Source organism: Natrix helvetica (genome assembly GCF_964273705.1).
Source record: "Natrix helvetica genome assembly, chromosome: 8".
Lineage (NCBI taxonomy): Eukaryota > Metazoa > Chordata > Lepidosauria > Squamata > Natricidae > Natrix > Natrix helvetica.
The window spans coordinates 16,869,086-16,895,743 of NC_138559.1; the positions used below are offsets into that span (position 1 = coordinate 16,869,086).

A 26,658-nucleotide genomic window follows, 5' to 3' on the forward strand; every position below is an offset into this window, starting at 1 on the left:
GAGGTTTGGACTCAGGGAATGGGAATCACTTCGATGCAAACCCGCTTAAACCTCTCGCATGCTCCCCACGCCACAGCCCCTTGCGTTATTTCATCTTTCCTTTCCGCGTGGTCCCTTGACCACCAAGCAGAGCCAAGGCAGAGCGCGGAGCGAGCCTCCCAGTCCCGAACGAAGCTCGGACTACGCTTCCCAGCATACCAAGCGCGGCGCGCCTGCGCTTTTTGCCCCTGTGGGCGTTACGAGCGGGGGAGGGAATGTTAGCCACAGAACCCAGATTGGAGGAAAAAACGGCGGACTTAAAACCCAGGTTCGGTCCAGCTGTTCAGGAATGACACCTCCGTGGGTGCGTGACGAGGGCAGCAGGGGGCTCTGGGGAGAACCGTGGGAAGAGCCACGGGGGCTGGGAACGTGGGAACCTGTTGACACGTGTCTGCGGATGCGTGCACGGGGAGGAAGAGAGCCTGGGCAGTTGGCAGGTGTGGCGAAAAGATTTAAGGGCAAAAGTTAGTGAGTTGGGGGTTGTTGAGAGAGGGCAGAAAGAAAGCCCCTCTGGGACAGGAGGTCGTGGGAATGGTGTTTTTATTGGGGAGGGGGCGGATTCTGTCGTGATCAGATGGCTTTGTAGAAGGAAACTATAAAAGGTGAGTCTTTTTTCCCCCAAAACATAATTGTGGGTCTAGAGAAGGAAGTGGGAGGGGGTTGCAGGGAGGTTGCCTTTTCTTCATCTAGAAAGCTGCTTCCACCAGTCACCAAGCTGGGCTACCAACATCCATTCATCCCTGGCACCTTCTTAATCCCTTCTGGGCTTTTGTAGTATAGCAGCAAACAGCTGTTTGCCTCCAGGCTGTAGTTTAGATGCATCCCAACTCAAGGGTCGTTCTGGCAACCTGGACAGGATCCCCAAGCCAGTTGTGGCGTTCCCTCTTAGGACCTTCCAACCAGAGCAATTGGAAGTGGCGTGAATGTGGGCGTGGAAAGCTGCAGCTGCTCCATTTTTGCAAATCCCCTCCCCACCCCATCCCTAAGAATCTTCAAATGAGATAATGCATTTCCAAATTAGAACTTGGGGTCCTGCTGCCTGTGGAGATTCTCAGTCACCCAGGTTATTTTTTCTTCTAAAGGCACCTGGACTGTATTTTCCTTGAGGAAGAAGAAGAAGAAGAAGAGGAAGAAAACATTTCGCTTCTTATCCAAGAAGCTTCATCAGTTCTGGGAGATAGAAGGATAGGTTCTGATAGGATAGTGGTGGGGATGGATGGAAGGATTGCATGTCATCTGGTCATTAGCACTCTCTGAGAGCTGTTTGAGGCCACTTTGGGGGGGGGGGATGTCTCTGTGCCCTCCAGGTCACCTGAATCAGGAAGCAGTTGGGGTCGTGGTGTTTTTGTTCCCCTACCACTATGAAGAGGGCATGGCACCTGAGAGGTTGGTGCGAACCCTTGTTGTAAGGAATATGGACTATTCCATAATAATTGGAAAGAGATATGGAACTCATATGCAGTTTTACATAGCAGTAATTCTGGAATCACGCCTTCCAGGATTAAGGGGAAAAATGGATTGCTCAGTTGCAATTGATGCAGGCAGTTCTGTGCACCGTGTAGCTGAATTTCTTGATCCTTTGCAGAAGGAAAAGCACCTTTGGGATTTGAGACATGATCGTGCTTTCCCTGGTGATTCTGATTTCATTGTTTCCATTAGGGGATGAACCAGTGCAGCATAAACAACTGCCAGCGTGAAACACAAACAATTACTTATCCAGTTTACAAAGCTGTGCATGTGAGTATACTGGTCACTAAGTTCTAACCGTCTTTCCTCATACAGTACTCCTGCTGGCTACGATCATTGGGGGTATAGCTGACCGCAGGTGGAGGACATAAGTTTAGGAAACATTATGGGGAAATTCTCCTCCAACCAGTGTCTGAGCAGACTTTACACTCCATTACGAGAACCAACTTGCATTCAAGTTTCTCAGGGTTTAACCACAGTTCAGAGACACGTAGGCAGTCTTTTCTTAAATCCAAATATTATGTAAATGTGACACAATTTCTCTTGCACGAATGACAGTAAGAAATAGAGTTGAGAGGCATCCCATAATCTTATTTCACTCATACCAATCTCTAAAACACTAAAAAACCCAGATTAGGAATCAGTTACCAAATCTGAAACTGAGTCTTTTGTTCAATGTAACATTGTGGAAAGACAGGAAATCACCATTTTTTTTTTGTCTGCATGTTTCTTTAAAAGAGGAAACTGTTCCACTTCCTTTCTCCAGGGTACAGATATTAGCTGCTAGGGATTTGAGCCAAACCGCTCCTATTTCTTAACCCATATCTCCAGTTTTTAATCCTCCCCGCCGGAAACATAATTTCATCAGGTTTATATTTTTGTTTATTATAAATGACCTTTTAATATGACAGGATGTATCTTTACACGTAGTTTGGGCTTCCCCATATACAACCCCCCTGCTGAAATTTTGACGCTGCATGTTTGATTTCATGCCAGCTGAGGAATTCTGGGAGTTGAAGTCCGCCCATCTTAACATGCCAAGGCTGAGAAACACTTGTTTAGTTTGGTGGGTGAAATCAGAAAATCAGGTTAATTAAGTAAACAGTAGTTAACCTTGTATTAAGCACATTGGGTGATTATAGTAACAAACAGGTTAATCTGAGGAACAGATTATGTGTTTAATACAATACAATACAATACAATAGTAGAGTTGGAAGGGACGTTGGAGGTCTTCTAGTCCAACCCCCTGCCTAGGCAGGAAACCCTATACCGTTTCAGACAAATAGCTATCCAACATCTTCTTAAAGACTTCCAGTGTTGGGGCATTCACAACTTCTGGAGGCAAGCTGTTCCACTGATTAATTGTTCTAACTGTCAGGTCTTTGTGACTTTTTAGTTCTTACTAAAAATGTGCATTGACAGAAAAAGTTGGGATGTTGCAAGGTCTGAAGCAGTGACACAAAATCACTTTGTGAGATATTGGCCTCGGAAAGGCCCTGCAGATAAGTTATGAAAAGGTTGCCCATGGGTTCTTCACATTTAGTGGAGAAGGAGAGGCAGAGCCTGGGGATGTAGTCAAGAGAGGAATCAGCCTGGAGTCCTTACATTCCCGCAAGCAGCTTAAGTCCAATCCTTCTTGAATTGTATCAACTCTATTAGCACCAACTTCATGCTGAATTTGGCTAGATTCTGGTATATAAGCATGAACAATAAATCAGCTTACTGGAATTTAATGTGTAGTCCTGATTCTTCGCGCCCGACAACATCCTGCTTTGCACCCTTAGAATCCTCATCTCTCTCTCTTTCAGATTTCTGCATTGAAACAGAATGGACTGCTGCAGTCTCTATCAGCAACACCCAGTGATTTTAAGGAATCAGGTAAAGACCCAATTAATTTGGTTTAATTTATTCAGTTTAGGCACTGTCCAACTCCAAACTAATTCTGCATGGTATAAATAAAAGCAAGCAAAGTAGAAAATTAATAACGGGTATAAAAAGAAAAGGAATGAAGAAGAAGAAGAGATGGTGAGTTTTGCTAAGAACATCCACACGGCCAAACATATCCAACAAGAACCCCAACTATCCTAATACAAGGCCCAGGTTAAAGATCCAGATCTCAGTAGTAGACTATTGACATTCAGCCCCATGAATATCAGGAGGAATTTTAGTTTATTGCTCCTTGGATTCTGTTGCATTTTGGGTGATGTGAAATACGGAAGAGCAGGGGCTTGCAAAAGATTTCACTTTCAAAAGGGCTTGTTCCAACCTTACTGGAAATGAGGTTGTGGATTCTGTATGTAAATTGTGCTTCAAACATCTTTTCAAGCTTGAAGCTGTTTTGTACTCTACTTCTAAGGAACTGTGGCAGGATCATAGGCCTTTGAAGTCCGGGAGATGACAGTATTAGATCTCCCAGAAATTTAAGTAGCCTCATCTGCTTCTCATTTATAACTGTGTCTACAGGCAGATGTTCCTTTAAATTCTGCATGAAAGTCAGTAAAGGTTGAATTGCGATTGGCTGACAGGCAGAGTTATGGTTTTTATGGTGTTCTTAAAAATGACATTAATTATAAAGCGGTGGATTCTAACTGTTTAAGGCATAAAAATCTGTATACTGCTAAAACTCTCATTGTCATGACCTTTAGCTAGGCAAAACGGCGCATCATAGGGTCACAATTGTTGAACCAAAGTATCTCAAATGGGCTAAGTTGCGGAATGTGCCCTAAATCTGGGACCCATGACTCCTGAGGGAATGAAATTTGGGGAAACCATGGCTGCTTCATTGCTACTGCTTGTTGTTATTGTCAACTTTCTCTGACAGTTTCCAAGCCACTCTTACAATCCCTCACTCCACCTACCTAGCAGTAGCCATTTATCTTCCTGCAGGGGAAAGTTTAGGGTTTTCATAGTTAGCATTATTTCCACCTGTCAGTTTCCGATGCTTTCTGTTTTTAGAGTCCACCTCTACAGTTTCCCATTTAGAAGATTAAAATGGAGCTGCTGTATAGTGCCTGGGTCTGAATTGAATTGAATACTTTATTTGGCCAATTTAATTAAACATACAAGGTACTTGTCTCTGGTACAAAAGCAGATTAATAATAACAATAACAACAACAACAACAACAATAATAATATTGCAGCCACACTACATGGGGTAACAGACATTAAGCAGCACTGAGCAAATTGAATGTTCAACAGAGTGATGGCATGGGGGGGGGAAAACTGCCTTTGTGTCGAATTGTTTTGGCATGCAAGGCCCTATATCGCCATCCCAAGGGGAGGAGTGGAAACAGTTTATCTACAGACCCCTCCAGGATGGGAGGCGTCTGTAGATATTTTCTCAGCCCTCCTTCTGACCCACACAACATACAGGTCTTCTGTGGAAGGCAGGCTGGATGAAGTTGTTCATTGTCCAACTTAACTTTCCATTGATGTCTATACCTGTCTGTTTGGTTGCTGTACCAAACCAGACAATTATAGAAGTACATGTAACAGACTCAATCATTCCTTTGTATAGTCACACCTAGACCGTTTCTTTAAAAGAAATTGGAATTATCTTTCATGCCTCTTAAATGAGCGTCTTTGGAAGTGATTCTGGAGCATGTAGTTCTGTTGTGTCACCTTGTTTTCTCCTTGCTACAGATATTTCGGAGGAGGTATTACGAGTCCGTGAAGAATGGGACAACATAACAAGCATCCATCCAGGAGGTATGGAAAATTAGTACTGTATCATTTTATTCCATATTGGGATATGTTCTGAGTTGAATTTTAATTGTGCTACCCACCATAATGCTACCGTTAGGGATGACCACACATAATACAAAGCCCACCAGTTTGTCTAACTGACTTATTTCATTTTGATATTGCTCAGTCTGGAAAGGAGTGCAGGGCGGAGTAGAAAAAGGATACTCAACAAGAAAATCATCCCTAAACAAGGCAATAAGTGTAGTAAGGATTTTTAAAAATGTAAACAAAGTTATGTTTTAAAAATGATGATATAAAAAGAATGTTTAGGTGCGTTTAGGTGTATAGAGACAATTAAGGTTTCCCACTCAATACTTTATGTGTATTTTGAATTATGCAGGTAGTCCTCAACTTACAATCTTTCTTTAGCCACCTTTCAAAATTACAGTGGCACTAAAAAAAATTGACTTACGACGGATCCTCACAACCATTGAAGCATCCCTACAGTCACATGATCAAAATTCAAGCATTTGGCAACCAGCATGTATTTACAATGGTTGCAGCCTTATGGGGTCACGAGATCCCCATTTGTGACCTTTCCTGCCAGCTTCTGACATGCACTGTCAAAGGGGCGTTGCATGTCGGAAACCAGATTTGCCTAACCACCTTGTGATTCACTTAAGAACTGCAGTGATTTGCTTAACGAACTTGGCAAAAAAGGTCATAAAATTGGGCATCATGAAATTCTGATCCCAATTGTGTTCATAAGCCGGGGATTACTTGAGAGACCCGTTTGGAAAATTCAAGTACTGCTGTTTTAACTTAGTGGCTGATCTTTTCTCCCATCAATACCTTAAGATGCTTTGTTCTTCTACTGGAAGGAACAGGGACGTCGAAATCAAATCCACTTCCTTTCTTTTTTTTCCTTTGCTCGCAGGCCTTGTGGAGAAACCTCTTGGCCCGATACCTTTGATCTCTTTCAACGAGGCACTGCAGTATTTCCAAACAGCAGACCTCTCTGACTGTAGGGTAGGTATCTAGGATGGGTGTGGCAGTCCTCCTCCTTAAATATTTTAGGGACCAAAGACAGTTCCTATGTGATCCTTAGGGCAGCAGGGAATATGTTCATATGACTTGAAGTAGTTTCGTAATGTGTGGATGGAATTGTCGACCTCCGCCAGGACCCGAAGTGACACAGTCTGTAGAAGGAGCTGCAAGTGTGAGACTACTAGGCCAAAGCCACCTTACTTAAAAGTGCTGAAGGCGTGTAAGCAAGATGGACAAAGCCAGGAAAAGTTCCCTCGGGGAAAGGATCCTTAAGGGGAACCAAAGGACAGAAGTTGGGCCTGAGAACATGGCAAGCCCCTCCCCAAGTCTCACCAACAAAGGAGTTGGCCTGCATGGGGAAACCCCTCCCCACTAACTCTGGGGGAGAAACAGTGGTCTTGAAGCCTGCCCAGCCTTTGGAGTTGTTTTTGGATCCCAGACTTGGCAGTTTCTGTCCCTCCGGTTGGTGCCGGGGAGCCTAGTGGTGGGCGCTGGGTAAGTGTCAACGTGTGTGTGTGTGTGTGTGTAAGAGCCAAATATATCTGTAAAAGTTTGCTATTATTTTAAATGCTCTGGGTCTCTCTGTATTTTAAAGAACCGCTTGTGCCTCAGTGTTCAGTTGATTTGGGACAGAGTGCAGCCATTTTGCAGGCCTGTGAGAGAGTGAGGGAATGACCATAGGCTCAACCTGAGAGCCCATTTGTGTAACATAAGCCCCTTTCAGAGCCTATCTCTGATAATAACACCTCTCAAAAGAAGCCCTACTTGTTCAGGGACAATAGCAGTTCTTTACGATATGTTTATTTATTAAACTTTATGTCCCCCGTTTCCCTTATCAGTGTCTCTGCCACTTGAGAAGGATGCTGCGGCATTGCTGTTAGGTTTCTCAGCACCTGCCTTTCTTCTATCTTTCATTTTTCCTTCTTCCAGAAAAAGATTCGGCCAACCATCCAAAGAAGAGGCCTGGCTGCCATGGCCCATTTCCTTTTTGGGCCTCCTCGTCTTCATCAGCAGCTGCAGAGCGAGAGAGACTTGGCTCTGGCCATTGCCCAGTGTGAGTATTGCGTCTGAAAATGAACGCAAGCATCTCCCCAGCGGCTCTGCTTATTAATTAGCCAGCATCAGTTTCACAGCAACTTCCTTGCTGTCTCTAGTCAGGAGTTCCAAGTTCAGGGGACGCTAGGAAAGTTTGCCAAGAAGACCTTGCTGTCTGCTGTGGCTAATGCAATGGGATCCTTAAGTCTTGTCATCCCAATTTATTTTGCTTTTCAAGCACAGGTAGTCCTTGACTTACAACCACAACTGAGCCCAAAATTTCTGTTGTTCAGTGCTACGTTTGTTTTGCCCGCTTTTATGACTTCTCTTGCAACAGTTGTTAAGTGAATCACTACCGTTGATATAGTAGTAACCCAGTTGTTAAATGAATCGGGCTTCCTCATTGACTTGGGTGGCCAGTAGGTCGCAAAAGGGGTTCACGTGACCTTTGGACACGGCAGCAGTCATTAATATGAACCGCTTGCCAAGCCTCTGAATTTTGATCACGGGATCGAGGGGATGCTGCAAAGGTCGTGACTCGAAGACGGTCAAAAGCCACCTTTTTCAGTGCTGCTGTAATTGTGAACGGTCATTAAATGAAGTGTTGTAAGTTGAGGACTGCCTTTATAGTATAGTTTTATGGATTTGATTCATGCCACTCTTATCTGGTGTTGGAGGATTACGTTGAATGAAAAATAGGATAACATTTTTAAATGAATAAAATCAATGGTTGCTTTGTCCCATTTCTGCAAAGACCGAGAAAGGGGTATTGATCTAATTTTATTACAGCTAACTCAGCGTGGTCTGCTTTAACTGTCATCGTAGAGTTTAGAGATCTGGGATCTCTGAGATCTTTAAGCTGAGAGGCTGGATGCCTTATTTGGGCCTTAGGAAGCATAAAGTAAATGGAGCCAATATTGAATGGAGCCTCAGGGTTGAATGGAGCTTGGTCTTCTCTTAGCTTGGTGGTTTTCTTGCAGATGTTTCTTTACCCACTAGGTAACATCACCAGTGGTCTGAAGATGTTACCTAGTTCAGTAATGAAATGCTATAGGTGCTAGGCCTGCAGTTATATTCCTTTTAAGATCTTTGGGAGGAATAGTAAGGGAGGAATAGTAAGGAGTAGAATGTGTTTGTTTTCAAAATTAAAAAAATCCTTTCTAGAAATCAAGGTCATTCTTTGTCTCTGCACCTCTGCGTCTGACCGGAACTAGATGGGTGGAAATGCCAGCAGCGTGGCAGAGGAAGATTGGACCATGTGATGGACTTGTGGGTGTGGGGGCAAGAGCGTGAACTTTCAACTGGGTGGAAAACCCAGGAAGCTTTCAGATTTGGGTTTCCACAGATGTGCCAACATGTCTGTCTTATTAAATTGGAACAAATTCGGTTTGTTTTTTGGGATATGGATTTAATTTTTTTAAAACTTTTGGGATGTATGTTTTTTAATGTTGTACGCCGCCCTGAGTCCTTTTGGAGAAGGGCGGCATATAAATCCAAACAAACAAACAAACAAACAAACTTTGATGAAAGTTATGTCTTGAACTCTGATTTAATTCTGGATGATATTTGGAACGCTGACAATAGGATAGGATCGGATAGGACAGGACAGTATTATTTATTGGTCAAATGAGATTGGACACACGAGGACTTTGTCTCTGGCGCATAAACTCTCAGTGTACATAGAAAGCGACTGTCTTGTTCTCACTTAATGGGCCTTTCCCTGTACAGGTGGTTTGGATAATAATGAAAAGGTGCACATGAGGATCTTGCAAAGTGTTTACAAGAAACTAACTGGCTCCCGGTTCGATTGTGCCCGTTATGGAGCCCATTGGGAAGATCTTGGATTTCAAGGTATGCCGAGCGTAGAACAAGAGTCTTCGCATGAGCGCATATGTACAGTGGGGGAGCCTTGTTTCACTCTCGTTCATGGGCACTGGAACAAAGAATGGCCCTGTTGGCCATTTGAAGTGATCTGTGCTTTTGTTTCTTGTGCATCAACATCGCAACATTGATTTCTTCCCCTTCAGCACGTAGATTTGAAGAAGGTCAGCGAAAGTAGTCACCAGAGCATTTGTAGGAGTGTGAGGGAATGCAGATTTGCTGATTTCCTCTCTTACTCCCCCAAATGGCAATGTTTGAATTTCCCCGCTGGGGAGGTAGGCAAGTTTTGCAACCTCCTTAATTCCTATCTACCTACCTGAACAAAAACCTGTAAGCTAAACACAACCCCCAAATCATCCCCTACATACATGCAAGCTGTTTTCTTATAGCACGCTAACTCTTGATCTCTGATCGCTTTAGAACAGGGCTGTCAAATTCCCGGCCCGTAGGCCGCATGTGTCAGGCGCTGGCCATACTCACACCCAGTTTAGCGAAGGGGGGAAAAAGTCCCGGTATGTCACATGACGTCGCCGGACAACATGAGTTTGACACCTCTGTTTTAGAACAATTAATAGGCCATTTCTGCTGCTGGGTCTAGTTTTTGCAGCTGTATTTCATTATTACCAGGCTCATGAGGAAGAGCGTGAAGTTTTCATCATATGACTTTAATTCCAGCATCGCCTCAAGTGTCTGAGCAATTTACGGTCTGGGAGTTTATTTAATACATGCAAGACCATTTCTTGGTTTGACAGCCTCTGTGTATCTTCTACCCTTAAGGAATGGATCCCGGCACAGATCTCCGTGGATCAGGGCTGCTGGGATTGATGCAAACACTTTATTTTGTGATGGATTCCCGGATATTACCTGTAGCTCGAGAAATTTTTAAGCTGTCTCACCATGAGGTTCAGGTATGTTTCCTCATTTTGCTCTGTTCCGTGTTCAGATTTTCCTTTTAAAAAGAGGTTGTTCTGTACCTATTGAAAAGAAAACCTTTCAGGCTGATCATGTAAAGCAATGGTTTTTTTTTTTTTTCAAACTTGGCAAGTTTGAAGCTGGATGGAATTCTGGGAGTTGAAATCCACCCAGCTTAAACTTGCCAAACATTTGATTTGAAACATGCTCCCTGTTTTTTTTTAATCTTTAGTAAAGCCCAAGGAATTGAGCTTTGAGTCTGTTATAGGCAGGGCCCTTTTAAAAACGCAGCTTTTGTTTCTTTTCCAGAATTTTCCTTTCTGTGTGATGTCTATCAATATTACCCGTATTGTCATTCAGGTTTTGAGGGAAGAACGGCTCTCCAGGTGAGTTCATCCTGGGTTTGGGGTCTCTGCAGTGGAGTTGATGGGACGTATGTTGATGTCCTCATCCTGCCCATGCTGTGACTTGACATACCTGTGCCACGATACATGTGTGTAATCAAGAGTTTTTAATATAATGACATCAGACATTATATCAGCCTATCAGGCACTGTCATGGATCTTTTTGTGAGCTTTCAGTGCATGGGTCCATCAGCTAAGTTGTTAAAATGCAGGTAGTCCTCACGTTATGACCACAAATGAGCCCAAAATTTATGTTGCTAAGTAAAACATTTGTTAAATGACTTTGCCCCACTTTTACAACCTTTCTTGCCACAGCTGTTACGTGAATCATTGCATTTGTTAAGTTGGTTGTTAAGTGAAACTGGCTTCCCCATTGATTTTGCTTGTCAGACGGTCGCAAAAGGGGATCACGGTGATCCCTGGGACACTGCAGTGGTCATCAATAAGAACTGGTTATCAAACATTGAATTTTGATCATGTGAATATAGGGATGCCGCAACAGTCATAAGTGTGAAAAACAGTCATAAGTCACCTTTTTTCAGCACTGTTGCAGCCTTAAACAGTCACTAAACAAACTGTTGTAAGTCAAGGAGTACCTATATGCAGAATCCTCACTGGTGTAATTTCAAACTAGGAGCAGGATATTTGTTTTGAAAGCTGTTTCCTTTTTCACATGTTGCTGCAAAGGTATAATGTTTAATGCGGATTTTTCCGCAATGGATGAGGGCTTCTTTGTTTTAAGTTTCCCTGTGCTGCCTTCAAATGAGTCTCTTTGCTAAGAGGCGGAGATTTATTTTAACTTATTTAATGCATTATCAGTCAAAAGATTCTTAAACCAGCTCCCAGGCTGAAGGAAAGCAGAATGACCTTTTATCATTTGTTTAAAGTACAAGTACATCCTTGAAATCTTCCTGCACTTAAAAATAAATATGTGCCTATGTGTTTTCCACTCAACAATACTCTGAAACAGTGAAAGCAATGTGAATGCTTATGTAGCCGAACAGCGCCATCTATGGGCAGTGGGCTTGAAGGGACGTTCTAAAGCAGGGATGGCTAACCTTTTTGACGCTGAGCAGCGGAAGTGCATGCGCGCACACACACCCATAATGCAATGTGCCCCCACGCATGCACCCTGTGCCCTGCCCCCATGCTGTGTGTGCGACTCCCCCCTCGTAACCCACTACATACATGTGCAACCCGTGTGTGCCCATCCCCCCCACCTGCACCTCCCTCATGTGCCCCGCTCCCCACACATGCGCGGCAGAGACCAAAAACCCAGCTGGCTGGTGGGATGCACGTGCACATGCGGGGCAGAACTGAGCTGGGCTGACGTCTCACCTGCCCACCGAGAGGGCTGTAGGTTTGCCATCCCGGCTCTAAAGGTTGTGGCTGAAGCACAAAGTATATTTCAGAAAAAGAGAGAAGAACCCAAACAGCTGAAGGAAGATTAAGCCTTTGGAGTGTCAGGGTGTGAATTCCGCCCCTGAATTAACGAGGTGTGAATCTTGGCATTCCTGGAAAGCATACCTTTGAAGGAAGCGAAATAAACCCGAGGCATCATCTAATAAAAAAACATTTTAATTGTAAATAAAGTAAAAATGCAAACTTACTAACTAAATTAATTACATCTTTGGCAAAGCCTCTGTCTGCCTGGCATGCAGACAAAGGAAGGGAGGAAGAAGGTATGTGATGGAATGACATTGCACAGTAAATCATTCCTGATAAGAGACAGTTCATGCTGCACAGAATGTAGGCACGGCTGGCAAAGCAAATAGACGCAGTGACTTGGAGTATGTCCTACAGATAGGGAAGTGGTGGTGATGGATGTAAATGTTTTGCAATGTGTCTTTTCCAGAGAATGCAATCGAAGGCAGCAGGTCATCGCAGTGCTCAACGATTTGTACGTGGCTATATTTTTACGGCTTTTCAACATCTGGAAAACGCAGCAAAAGACCATTTCTGATTCGGGCTTTGTTCTAAAAGGTGGGTTGCTCTGGTTTTGTTCTGAACCTCGACGGAATTAACACGGCGTACTCTTTATATTCCTTCCTTCCTCCGTGGAAAGCTTCAGCAATACGGTTTCCACTCCCACCGGACGCAGGCTTTTCTTGTAGGGTTAATCGGTTGCTCAGCAGTTGGCAAACCACATTGATGAATCAGTCAAAATCCACATCCCTTCCTCTCTTAATCTCTTTTGCTTACAAAAAGTGACAATGGAATTTGCATGTAGACATCACATTCCATGCAGCAAAATATTAACTAGTAGAGAGTCACGAAGTGATCATGAAGTGTCCATGAGGTGTCCATGAGGAAAGCATGCATCTGTAAACCAATCAATAGTTGCCAAGTGTATGTTCTGTCCAATGAGCCTTTACCATTCTGAGAAGTTTGACAATAAAAGGGAGCCCCGAACAATGCTCTGGGTGGGTGCCCTTCAGGGTGCCTTCCACCGGGTGGCCTTCCCAGCACAACCTTACTCCTGTCTGCGTCTGCTTTTCTACGTCACCAACATTTCTTGCAATAGGCAGACAATCATAGATATGAAAATGGCCCTCCAAGAATCCTAACAAGAGGTGCAGTAAACAGTAGTTTTATTTACTAACCTCAGCGTTCAATTAACCCAAAAATGATTGGTCACATGAATGACCCACTTTAAGATTGTCACGACTTACGACCTCAATGGACAGGCTCCATTATTATGGTCGTAGCTCAAGAACTACCTATAACTACTTCCCATCAAGCAACTACAGATTCCACATCTGGAGTTCATTAGGCAAATCAAGCCAATGTTTGAGCGTCCGTCTCATTTGCCTAACCTATGTTGGTTTACGGTTTGAATAGACGCATCTTAGGGCTGACACATGACTGAGGAATGCCTAGGTGGTTAATTAAATAAGATGTAATTAATTTTCTAACCAGTCTGCCTGTATTTAGTGATTTAAATGGTACCCAGGGCTCATTCCTTTATTTTCCCTTCTTTGGGAATGCAGATATAATTGTTGGGTTGATCTTTCCCTAGTTTGCTACTTTCTGTGACTGCTGAATGTTTCCCTAGCCGCAGTTGCTTCTGATTGGAAAATTTGGGAAGGATAAAGGGAAGCAATTTTCATTTAATTCCTAGATTTCTACTCCAGACACTCCATTGGACAGTACTGTCAAAACTAAGATTGACAGGAGGCACCACAGCACCTTCCAACCCAGAAATGGAAAACAAAAGACGTGCCTTATCTTATATACGTTTCTCCACTTTTTTTCTGAACCAAGCACGGTTGTTGTAATTGAGCCCTTTCTTCGTTGTTATCATAGAATCGTAGAGTTGAAGACTTTGTAGGTCTTCTACATAGACCCCACCCCTAGGACAGCAATCTTCAGACCATCCCAGACCAGTCGCTGTCCAACCTTTGCTTGAAAGCAATAATCTCAGACTCAGACATTCATCGCGCTTGGCCTTGTGGCTAGGATTAATTGGATTACAGTCTCATATATCAGAAGGATGCTAAATTGGAAAGACCTATACAGCAGTAGCTTTTCTTACAAACCAGAAGTCTGTTCACGCAGTCCTCGACTTAACAACCAGTTGCTTAGTGACCGAAGTTACGACAGTACTGAAAAAAGTGACTTATGACTGGTTTTCATACTTACGACTGTTGCAGCATTCTGGAGATACGGGATCACCATTTGTAACTTCCCAGCTACATTCTGACAACAAACTCACTGGGGGGAGTCAGATTTACTTAACAGCTGTATGGTTCACTTAACAACTGCAATGATTTGCTTAGCAGCTGGCAAAAAACGGGGTGCAACTCTCTTAACAACTGGAATGGAAATTGTGGGGTCAATTGCGCTCATAAGTCAAGGACCACCTGTAACTCATTCTATGCTGGATGTTGAGGTTTTTTTTTCAAAGCAGGCTCATATTGGATATAATTTTCCTGGTTTTTCTTTTTCTTTTTCTGCTCTTGTCTAGAATTGGAAGCTTTTGCCAAAAGAAACCCGAAGCAGCTGCTAAGACACATGGAGACATTCATGAACGGAAGCTCTGCAGCACGAGGGGATGATAGTTTTCAGGCTCCTGCTTTCAGCTTGGATATTCTCAGCCCCAACTTAAGCTCTGGAACTGTTGACAGTGAGGAGTTGAATTTTGCTAGCATCGATGACCTGGCGACCGAGAGAGCGCAAGACAGCTGATCTGGATCCAGAACGGTGTGAGAATCCTTGTATGGGATCAATCAGCAAAGGTGGTTGCTTTACAGCCTCTAGGAAGGCTCAGAGGAGGGCGGACGGTCTTGAAACGCTACTAAAGTAGAGATACAGGACTTTGGTTGTAGGGCAGAGCAGCTGTCACAAGATACAATGAGAGCTCTTGGGGTGGAGCCTGGGAGGAAGCAGCCAGCTTCATTCAAAAGTGAAGCAAGCCAACCAGGATCTGATTCTCCCAGTTAGTAGCATTAAAACTAATTTGTAGCGGGGAGTGTAAATCTGATATATGAAAGAGCATTACACTCCTCTCCACCCCACCATATTCTTCCAATGTTCCAGCTAAGAAATATTAATGCGTTACGGATTGTGAAATCTGAGCTCATGCCATTTGTTTTTTTTAAAAAATTGAGTTGCAGTACCTCCAGGCTTAGTTTTTTCCCCCCCCCCCACCCCTTCGGTTACCCTTTTACCTTGACATATAAGAACCGAGCCTTCTATCCTATCAGCTGGGAAGCATTTATTTCCAGATGGCTTATTCCTGACACTTTATCCATCCACAGGGTGTGCGTTTTGCTTGAAACAAGATAAACAAATGCGTACTACTAGGTCGTATTGCAATTGAGACACCCGCATTGAAAGCTGTTGAAAATGATAAAGAGATCACCAGCCTGGACACCATAGCTGTTTTCCTTTTATGAATGATTATCTAGCACTTTACATCAATGAAGCAAATCAGGTTTTGTTTTTTTTTAGCCTCTGGCTGTGTGATGAAACCAGGGTTATTTTATTCCCATTCTTCTCCTCCTCTGGGTTTTGGAGTGGCCTTTGGGTTTGATAATCGGCAAAAAGAATAGATTTGCTGCATGTGAAGTTTTCAAACGTGTCTCGTAAAGCAACAAAAGTTACTGCACAAATAAGCCTTTACATACTCATTTCTCTACTTCCCGGAGACTCATTTCAGCTATGCAGAATTCACACGGATGTCTTGTTCAGTGTACCAACCGTGATGTAAAATTCAAACCTTATGGACAGTGTCCCCCGTCCCACCCACCCCTCATTAAACTTATTATTGTCTTCAATCCCAGCCTGCGTGTCTGTTCTGTTAATCTCAAATTAGCTGCAAAAATTAATACTTTTGAATTGAAGGTACCCTCCAGGCTACAGAAAAAAAAAGGTTAGAGACTCTGGAAACAGTGCAGAGAAGAGCAACGACTATGATAAGAGGTCCTGGAGACTAAACTGTATATGATGAACAGTTAAAGGAACAAGGTATGTCTAGCTTAACAGAGAGAAGGATTAAGGGTGACATGATAACTGTCTTCTGGTACTTGAGGGGCTGTCACAGAGATGAGGAGGTTGATTTATTCTCCAAAGCACTGGAGGGCAGGACAAGAAGCAACTGGTAAGAACCTTGTTAAAGAGAGATCCTACTTGAAACTAAGGAGAAATTTCCTGACAGAACAGTTGATCGCTGGAACAGCTTGACCCTTGGAGTTGTGGGCGTTCCATTGCTGGAGGCTTTAAAGAAAAGATTGGACATTCATTTGTCTGGAATAGCAATAGCACTTAAGACTTATATACCGCTTTACAGTGCTTTACAGCCCTCTCTAAGCGGTTGACGGAGTCAGCACATTGCCCCCAACAACCTGGGTCCTCATTTTACCCACCTCGAAAGGATGGAAAGGCTGAGTCAACCTTAGGGATGATATAAGAACTCCTGCTTTGGGTAGGGTGTTGGACTAGAAGACCTCCAAGAAGACCTTCCAGCTATGTCTGTCTGTCTGTCTGTCTGTCTATCATCTTATTTATTTTATTATTTTATTTGCCCCCCCATCTGTGGTGACTATGATTCTAATTTGTTTTTAACCTAAAGGTAAGGTGCATTAGACAGTAGGCAAATCACAATGCAAATAATGCAGAATAGGACTGAATTGTCATCCAATGCTTTGATCAAAGAACGTGGAAGTTATAAGTAAAATATTAGATTGAGCTCCTATCCCCAGTGGAGCCCCATGGAATTCAAGGGTGCATCCTTCTGATCAATTATACTTATGAATGCAGGTAGTCCTCAACTTACAACAGTTCACTTAGTGATTGGAGTTACAACAGCGCAGAAAAAAAAGTGACTCTTTCGAGAGTCAGCACTCTTAATCCCCATTTTGAGCCTGCTAAAAACATCAATGAACGAAGAGGAAGAGATGTGGGGTTGCTTGGACAAGCTTTTATTTAGCAGAAAAACAAGCGGTGACATAACACCAAGGGTGTTTTAGGAGAAGCAAGCAGAGGGGTTGAGTTGAGATGCTGTTTGGAGAACATAACCTACAGCTGCATCTTATTTGTTTAATTTGATTTTTTTTGTTATCTTGGGCCTCTGGAAAACGTCATGCAAACCAGTGAAACATTACAAATCAACCCTGGGCAGGGTGGAAGGGAAGACGCGCCACTGGTTTGCGACAGCCCCCAAATATGAATTTGGAAGCATCTTTTTAAATGCCCAATTTTGTTCAATGGCAGCAACGTTGGCGAAGATCAGAGTAATCGGCCATGAAGACTTCCAAGTTTGAAATTCTAACCCCGTCTCTTGACTTCAGCCGTCTTTGCCTTGGGAAGAGGATACCTAGAAATCACACTGGTCGCTCCTTGTCCCCACAATTTCCTTATTTACGTTCCTTTTTACAGAAAACAAAACAACAACAACAACAACAACAACAAAGCTGCATGACAATTTTTCCCTCTGCAGCGTAATGCTGTCGCTCATTCCTCTGCTTCCGTAAAAGCCTCGTCAGAGAGCAGATACAGATCCTTCAGCTCGGGCCCTGCTTCGAATAGTTCTTTCTATCTGCGTGACTCCATCCGTGGGAGGGGTGGGGCCCCCCAAATGATGCAGCTCTTTTCTGAAGAGGCAGGGCTGCTGGAGACGTCGTTGCCACTTGGTTTGGCAGGCTGTGCGTAAAGGAGGGCGACGATTTCTGCCTTCCTCAAAACCGGCTGCCTAACCTCCCCGATTTCCTATCTCGTCTCCGCGTCTCTGGACTCTCGTTAGGCTGCCCCTGTTCTTGGAGGGGCCTGGCATCCAGCTCAGAAGCGAGAAAGGGCCGTTGCTACCCATCCGTGTCTGAGAGTTAATGCATATTGATGAGGGAGGCTGAGCCCACGGCTCGTTCGGTCTCTCTGCAAAGAGGAGAGGCAGTCCAGTGACTAGGAACAGCGCGCGGTGTTCCTCCCGCACAGACAGACAGCTGCTGTCCAGTTCCTCTAGCCGAATTGGTTTTCCTCCCTTCCCTCCATCACTTGGGCCTACCGGATGGGATGCTGAGGTGAGCGGAGTATTGCCACCACCCTCAGGTGCGTATTTGCGGAGGCTGGGATGGGCTAGGAGAACCAGAGGGGGTCTACTGGACAAGGGCTTCAAAGGTGCTTCCTCCTATTGTCTGCTGTGAAAGGCCCAGCAGATCCTACCTTTTCAGCTCCCCACGTTATCACCCTTCCACAGCAGCCTGTCATCGGCGGGGTGTGTGTGTGTGTGTAATGTTGTGCCTCTGAGAAAAGGAGGATGAGATGCTGAGAGTTCCTGACAGGTGCGTGCATGTTTAGGCAAGTGGGGAGATGCTGGAACGAGGACAGCGCTGTCTTTGTGCAGGGGAACAAGATTGGGCTGTCTGGAGGATCTATAGGGGACTGCCTCTTTGCCTATAGATTAAGGCTGCATTCCATGGCTCGGAGAAGAGACGGCTCGTCTTTTGTTCGAGTGACAGCTGGGCTGTGGGATACCCGCCGTGTGTTTGTACAGGTGGGAAATGTCTCCGTACACCGAATGGCTGGACCGAAAGGGAAGGAGAGATGCGACCAGGGTTATTTGCGGAGACAAAGAGGTGGGAGGAGGGGGGGGGCTCTGCGATGAGGCCTGCGATATTTGAGCAGCCAGGTTTTTATTTAGGGGGCTGTATGGAGCAGGGGTACGGGTGCTCCTGTGAGAAGGATGCTGGGGCATTGAGATGGGTTTTGGAGGTAACATCATTAGAGGCTCATGATTTCTAGCATTAGACACGGGTGGGAAATCGGTCCGTGATTTCAGGACTGGGAAGAGGCTGCTTGTTAAGTGTGTGTGTGTGTGTGTGTGTGTGTGTGATGTGAGAACCTGTGTGGGAAGCTCTGAGAAGGAGGATCAGGTATATAATATGATCTGCCGGAGCAGGTGGATGTACCTGCAAGATCCTGTTGGGTTGGTGTGAGGCAGAAGGGATGTTAAAGTGACTATGCTGGAGAAGCTGAAGTCTGCATTCTGCAGATGGATGATGCAAAAGCAAAGGGAGAAAGGAACAAGGCCATGATTTGTAGGTGCTTTGCTTCTTATTCATCGATTTTTGAAGATCTGCATTAAAACAGGGCTTTGATTGTTGCTACTTCTTGTAAAGGAAAGCAAGTTTTTAGTGTCACCCTTCCTCAAATAGCATCATAGTGATGTCAACTATACCAGGAAGTAATTGTTCAAAGAAGCTGGGCCACGACTGAAACCTGGAACTAGTGTCTTCTGAAGTCCCATGATTTGGACAGGGTTTATTGAGGACACCCTCACTGGCCTTTTAGGAGCACCAGCCAAGTGAAATTAAAGCTACCCTCACTCGCATCAGCATCCCTGGTGTAAATCTGTGTATGTTGCTATGTTGTTGGGCTATGCTAGGCATTAAAATGCTGGATCTCAGCTACTTCAGGTTGTTGTTGGCTGGTGGTCATCACTGCCAGACTAGTTCTGCTGTATTCAACAAAAGAGGGGCCCCCAATGGTGTTTTTCCCCATAACATCTTCTCAAACTTGCTGGCAGATCTGTCCAAGGATAATGGAGGATGAGGCTTTCCCCTCTAGGCCTCTGAGCCTTGCATTTCATAGCTAGAAATCGAGCATATTGAAGGAATTGTCCGAAAAATAAGTCATTGCAAAAGTCAAAATGTCTGTTTCTCTAATCGTATAATAGGAGCATAATAGTGATATATTTAGTGGGGTCATTGTATGAAAAAGAAAGGGAAAGAAAGAAAGAAAGAAAGAAAGAAAGAAAGAAAGAAAAAGAAAAGAAATGAGGGAGGAAGGAAGGAAGGAAGGAATGAAAAGAAGGAAGGAAGGAAACGAAAGGACAGGAACGAATGAAAAGAAGGAAGGAAGGAAGGAAAAGAAAGGACAGACCTATTACACTTACTGAGCCTTTAATAAGCCTCTATTAAACATTTCCTAGTAATTTGCTCTCTCCATATTGTGCTTCGTTTGTTTTGTTTTGGAGACGCTAAAATGTTGACTACACGTTGCTAGATCTAAAACTCAGCTCCCTCTTCAAAGTCAGGAGAAGTTAGATCACAGTGGGGGCGGATGGCTCTGTTCTTTCCCAGTTGCAAATGTGACCTCCTGCTGGGTGGTGCAGGGCATGAAACCTGCCGTACAAAGCTGTGTTCTTGGTTTGAGAATGTCGGATGGACTATTATTCCATTCAAATCCCGTTTAATAACAGCTGTCAGAAGAAAGAGCCAGCGGCTTTGAGTGTACCCATCACATGTTACTAGGGTAGATTGTGTAGATATATGACTTATTGGTTACAGTCTACCCTCTGTAACCAATTACATCACATTATATTATAATGTAGTTTTGTTTATAACACAGCCCATTCTTTCTAAATTTGCACGGGCACGTATACATTAGCATATATAAAAACACATGTCTTTTGTTTCCCTTTTTGAGGCTGCTGCAGCTTTTCTCTCTTTTTGGAGAGATTGAAGCAGCTACCTAAGTGCCTCGCTTGCTATTTTCCATCTTGCACTTGCCAAGATGCTTTTTCAATGGCTTCTAACTTACTGAAACACAATATTTCTTTTTTGCCCTTGTTCATCTTGGCTTTTAAGTTGATTGGCGATGAGCTACCGTCTGGCCAATCCATCTAGCACAAAGCTGATGCAGCAAAGCAGCCCTTTCCAACTGGACAGAGAAGAGGAAGAGGTCTTAAACTTCTAGAATTCCTAGCCTGCCTAGAATTCTCATTTCAGGAGTTCTGATCGATTGCCACCCCATTTTAAAGAATGTATGGGACTTCTGCAGGTCAGACGGGAGATTTGTCTTGCTTGCTGTCTTCCCCTGTTGTGACATCTGGCTTGGTTTGCATATTGGAGTCCCCCCCCCCCAAATGTGTTTTCTCCATTCCTAGCATCACGTGGTCAAGCTACAGGATCATCAGTGAGGGATCTTGTCATTGGGATGTTGGGAAACGTGTCCTGTCGCAAATTGGCATGGTGTTGACCTTGGATGACTTTTTTCCTCTCCTTCAATGAGTCACCTCTTTCCAGTCTCTGTTCTTATTTCATTGGCCAACAAAGAGCCAATAAGCAAGCAGGCAGCAATAACAAGGAAGACAGGGAGAATATTGCAGGTCCAGGAAGTGATCCTCGCAGCCCTTCATTTGGGAATTTAAACTTTGGCACATGCCAATCCTCCTAACCTCTTGTCACTGGGTGAGGGGTTGTCTTAAAACATTCTGTCTCGGAGAAGGAGACTTCTCATGAACCTAGAAGTCCTAAGACTTTCCCAAACAGCTGCATGAGAAGAACCTCAGATCAGGGTGGGACACTAATGTGTGTCTTCTTCCAAAATACGATGGGGAATGTGGCATGTTTCGGGACTTCTTAAATACAGAGATGGATCAAGGAAAATGGGTTGCCCTGCCAAGCAAGTTTTATATTTCGATTCTTTTCCTTTGACGTTAACCTTCAATTGCTTTTGTCACCTCATATATGGACCAAAGGGAATTGGAAGCTTATACAAGATAAAGTAGTAATTGGATGGCCAACTTGTATTTTGCTGCCTGTCCATTTCCTTATATCTGGAGATCAGTGGGAGAGGAAGGTAAAGGTAGTCCTTGACGTACAACAGTTCATTTAGTTACCATTCAAAGTTACAACTGCACTGAAAATATGACCATTTTTTCATAGTTATGACCTTTGCAGCATCCCCCTAATCATGTGATCCAAATTCAGAGGCTTGGCAACTGGTTCAGGTTTATGATCTTTGCTGTGTCCTGGGGTGGTGGTGGTGGGGTGGGTCATGTGATCCCCTTTTGCAACTTCTGACCCGCAAAGTCAACGGGGAGACCAGATTCACTTAACAAACCAGGTTACTAATCCACCAACTGCAGTGATTCACTTACCGACTATGGCAAGACGAGTCATAAAATGGGGCAAAACGCCTTAACAAATGTCTCACTCAACAATGGGAATTGGGTACTCCACTGTGGTTATAAGTCAAGGACCACATGTAGTTATAAGAATAAAAAATGGAAGAGGTGGAGAGGTTGATGATGGCAGAGAGAACCTCTGAATGGCTGCAATAGATTCAGGTCCGCTGAATCCGATGGAGGCCTCCTCGTAGCAGTCAGAGGGAGAACAAGGGCACTGTGCTATGTGCAGGAGTTTAGCATAGGAGCAATGAAAATGATGGGTGCTGTAGAATAGTGGTCCCCAACTTTTCCAGCTTTCCATAGCGGGCATGGTGGGGGGGGCGAGACGGCGTGGTTCTGAGCACACAGCTCCAATTTGTTTATGCAACAGGCATGCGGGCCTCTACTTGCCACTCACCCAAATTGAGCTTTGTGCACAAACTCCTGTCCCTCATGCATATGAAGCTGTCCAGCGCTTGCATGGCCTGGCTACAAATGGCCCAGAGTGGCCCAGAGGTTGGGGACCCCATAAATAGGATACAGAGAGAACTTCCGGTGAGAGGATGACGTTAGAGGCTGCACGTAGATGAGCTCCATCTGATCATTTTAAATTTTATTCCATAAATAAAGATTGGGTAATTGCTTTTTTTAAAAAAAACACACAGCTATGATTTGCTGCCTTCGTAGTTTTTAACCGTGAGGGATGCCGTATCCAGTTAAGTTACTGTGTGGGTGAACTTTTAGCTGCTCTGTTAAAGCAGGACGCTGCTCTGGGTATATCATCACGGACTGAGATAGTCTACACTTCATAATCCAGTGGTTATTAGTCATTGCACGATCTCTATGGATGCCATACGCTCAGGGGTGGGTTCCTGCCGGTTCTAACCTCTTCTGTAGAAGAGGTTCCACAAATCTACAGTGCCGTTTAGAACCGGTTCCAGCTCCCTCCCCCCGCCCGTCCACACATCATCAAGATGAAGAGCGAAAGGAGCAATTCTGGGAGTTGAAGTCCACAAGTCTTAAAGCTGTCAAGTTTGAACACCCCTGGGGTTTTTTTTTCTAAAGGGTTAGGGGCGCAAGGGTCTTGTAACTTGACAGCTTTAAGACTTGCATGCTTCAAATGCCAGAGTTTCTGAGCCAACATTTTGATTGCTAAGCAAGAGCGTTGTTAAGTGAGTTTCACCACCTTTTACAAGTTGGCCACACCCACATGGCTGGCAAGCCACTCCCATCTGGTCACATGACTGGCAAGCCACACTCTCAAAGCAGGCCACACCTACAGAAGAAGTTTTAAAAATTTTTGAAACCCACCACTGCATATGCTAGATAAATAAATAAGCTATGATTTGAAGGCCACAAGCTAAGTCTGCTGTGTATAAATGCAGCGTCCTGATAACAAAAAGTGCAAACTAAAGGTGGAAACGTCTTATCTCACAACATTTACTTGATCTTTCCCAGTTATAATCCAGGCAGCCAGTTAGTAAAGCTGAGCATACTAATTGAAGCAGGATGGAAAAACAATTGAGAATATAATGAGTCAGAGGGCTGTACTTATTACTGAAATACTTAAAATGGCCTTGACAAGAGGGCTTCTGTTCTACAACAGAGCAGTAGGGATGCTAGAGATTTGGTCCTCAGTCCTTTGGCAGAATTGCCTAGGCAATTCAGGTATAATTCAACTTCCTAGCCTACAGTGATACATTCATCCCACTGTATTGCTAAGAAGAGATTCGTATCCCTTGTTTTCCTGCTAGCCCTGAGGAATGTTTCCTTTTGCAGAGAGAGAGAGAGAGAGAGAAAAAAGAGTCAGGACAGAAATTTTTGGAAAAAGTTCTCTTTTCTGACTTTTGTCTTTAAAAAAAAAAAATTCCTGGGTCTTGATATTTGTAGAGGCCAGCATGGAAATAAAGCAGACTGTTTTAGAACCCTTCTTGGCTTACCATCTGATTACTGCGCATGGGATTCCTAATTGCCCAGGTATTCCAGGTAAAGGGATATAGGTTTTAGGCTGAGCAGAGATGATCCTGCCTTAAGTAGATAGGATGATGATGATGACGACGTGGTTTTGATTCATGAATGAATAAGGCAGGGAAAAGAACCAACAAAATAATATCTTCTTTGACCAATAGAAACTTAAAACTCATCCAGGAAGATGGGAATTATTGCAAGTAACATCTGAAGATATAACAGGTTGCCCAGCAAGGTGATTTCTTTAATCCATAGTTTATATACTTGAAATATTTAATCCTTGTAAAAGCTGTTTAATCTCTTTGTCATCCTGCCTGGTGCTCCCATAACTATGTCAATCACTTTACAAGAATTTCTCACCGCCTGATCAGAGTTCTGAGTAAAGTTTTCCAGTTGTGGTTACTCAATTCTGTTCTCCTTGGTGGTTGCCACATCTACGAAAATGAGGCTTTGCTTTTCAATGATTGTGATAGTGTAGAAGGTGCATTGAGCTCTAGATGGTAATCACTCTGTAAGTGAAAACACCGTAACATTTTAACACCATCATTTTCGAGAATTAACATGTAAGCCTTGCACAGTTAAATGTCCATGGAGATTCTCATCCATACAGGTCATGGTTGTCCCAAAGGTGCTTTTTCAAGAGGCAGCTGGACTTTCTGGTTTTTCTTTGAAGATGTTTCGCTTCTCATCCAAGAAGCTTCTTCAGCCCTTGCATAGATGCCATTAGTATTACAAGGGTTGGTCTCACAGTCAGCCAGATGTTCAGACTGGATTTGGCATTTTTGTCTACCTATCAAGTCCTTCCCAAGGACCTGGGAAAGGCAGATGTGAATATTTGGTGGCGCTAAAGGTATCGTCACAGATTGTAAGCTGTTCCAAGTAAAGCTCCCTTTTGCAATTGATTGATGGTGGCTTTGTCACTGCTGATGTTCCCATGCCTTCATTGCAAGGAACATTTCTTGCAATCTTAATCTTTTAACTGGAGGCATAGAGACTGTCTAAAGGCAATGCCTGCACCGAGAGATACACACTACTGCTTCTTTTCCATCCTAAGCTGATGCTCCCCTCCTAAAGATGACCACAGGTCATTAATACAGCACAAACACCCCAAATTTGGTTTTTAAAACAGTGCATGTAAACTATCAAAGAGGAGCTGTAAGGAAGACCCCTGGGAAACTCATAGATTTCAGTCTGAGTTTCCCCACCTGACAATCGGTTGCTTACTGAAATCATCCTGGCTTCCAGAAAAGTTGCAGAATGCTTTAAATTCATCTGCAGATCCTCGAAATGGCAGCAACAGTTGTTTCTTTGTGCCCCAAGGTTGGGGGGGGGGGGGGAGAGAGGGAGAGTTGTCACAGCAACAGATCTGCAGCCCAATCGCGATGCCTTTTCTTTGCAGTGACTGTGGTGACAATAGAGCAATTTTAATCCAGAAGGAGAGCCAAGGCTCCTATCCATCAATCAGCAAAGAAATCTGGATGGAGCCAAAAGACCCAGCAGGCAGGCTTTTTAAAAAGCTCTGGTTTACAGAACTTTGCCTTCGTCCCAGGCTGTGTCTGGGGTGATGAATTCGTCTGCTAGATGGCAATATTCAAATAAGTTAATGGTTCCCTTCGGAAATTAAATTGGTTCAGCCTTCCCCCGCCTTTGCCCCCTAAATTTATCAAATCAAAGCAGAATGCTTGGAGGCAATCTGGGTTTAGCTGGCAGGGGGAACCTTTGGAGCCAATATTATTTGTGTTTTTACTGCCAGCGTCAAGCAGCTGCAACTCAGCTCCTGCAAGGGTCTCCAATGTCTTTTCTTAAGGTGGATTGTTATAGGCAAGATCATACTTTTCAATTCAGGCAGCTTGTGAATCTGCCTCTTCACCCTGCAGCATCGTCTTTGCTTGAAAGCCAGGTTTCCTCCCTGGATATTCAATTGTACATGCATTCAATTGCTTAAATTAGAGCTGGATCCCCCCCCCCCCCAATGTCCTTGGACTTGAGAGATTGAGTCACCAGAGAATCGCTGCAGAGGGAGGATAATTCTTCTTCCTTTTTGATTTCGTCCAAAAAAGATGGCGTTTTGGCCACCAAGGTGGATCTGACTCTGAACTTTAGCTCAATCTAATTAAGCTATTTTCAAATATAGAATTGCCCAAGCATTTTCCTTCTTCCTTTTTGTGACAGGGTGGTGTGGTGTGGGGGTATTGTTACCTTTAATTGCTGCAATATTCAAGGGAATATTCAGCCAAATATACAGCTTTCTGTTCCTCACCAAAAGGAGCTGATTGCAATTATGGTGGATAATTTCGGAGAACCATTGTTACATTAGTCTTCCCGTTCAGAATAATTACTCTGTTAGAGATATGGTAGTTATAGGTGGGAATTCTCTATCCCTAACTCACACCATTCATTTGCTGTGATTCTTCTTTACAATGTGTGCAAATACCGTATAATGTTGAAGTTTCATTTTCAAAATCACGGTACTGTCCTGTCTTCTTTGGTACATCTGCTGCTTCTGTTCTATCGTAAGTTTTATTTACATATCTATTTGTATCTCAGCTTTATTATTTTTACAAAAACTGAAGGCAGCCAACGTATCCAATACATCTTCCTTTTCCTATTTTCCCCAAGACAACATCCCTGTGAAGTGAGATGGGCTGAGAAAGAGTGACTGGCCCCCAAATCACCCAGCTGGTTTTCATGCCTAAGGCAGGACTAGAACTCATGGTCCTTTCTTGGTGCCTTTAACCACGAGACCAAACTGGGGCTGGTTGAGATTAGATATTATTAGTTCTTCTGCTGTTGGAATCAGTTCTTTTGTTTATTATTAAATTGTTTTTATCT

The 26,658-nt window shown here is 43.8% G+C and overlaps 2 protein-coding genes across 6 annotated transcripts in view; both read left to right on the plus strand.

Moving 5' to 3' along the window:
• The first annotated feature begins 220 nt into the window (after positions 1–220).
• ELMOD3 (ELMO domain containing 3) lies at positions 221–15,063 on the plus strand. Its single transcript, XM_081960677.1, has 11 exons — positions 221–343; positions 1,699–1,776; positions 3,315–3,384; positions 5,149–5,214; positions 6,128–6,219; positions 7,168–7,291; positions 9,001–9,123; positions 9,931–10,061; positions 10,375–10,451; positions 12,325–12,452; positions 14,437–15,063. The coding sequence occupies exons 1-11, from the start codon at positions 329–331 to the stop codon at positions 14,655–14,657; spliced, it is 1,125 nt and encodes a 374-aa protein (XP_081816803.1). The 5' UTR covers positions 221–328; the 3' UTR covers positions 14,658–15,063.
• A 2,402-nt stretch (positions 15,064–17,465) lies between these two features.
• FEZ1 (fasciculation and elongation protein zeta 1) overlaps positions 17,466–26,658 on the plus strand; it is a gene marked incomplete at its 3' end in the record, with an annotated part of 38,777 nt that continues 29,584 nt past the window's right edge. The window contains exon 1 of one of the 5 annotated variants that reach the window (XM_081961219.1): positions 17,466–17,986. In XM_081961219.1, the coding sequence (XP_081817345.1) occupies positions 17,979–17,986 (8 nt within the window). In that variant the 5' untranslated portion in view covers positions 17,466–17,978. Of the gene's footprint in view, positions 18,015–20,633; positions 20,731–26,658 lie in introns of those variants that run through there. The other 4 variants (XM_081961213.1, XM_081961215.1, XM_081961218.1 and 1 more) reach the window with 4 other exon arrangements.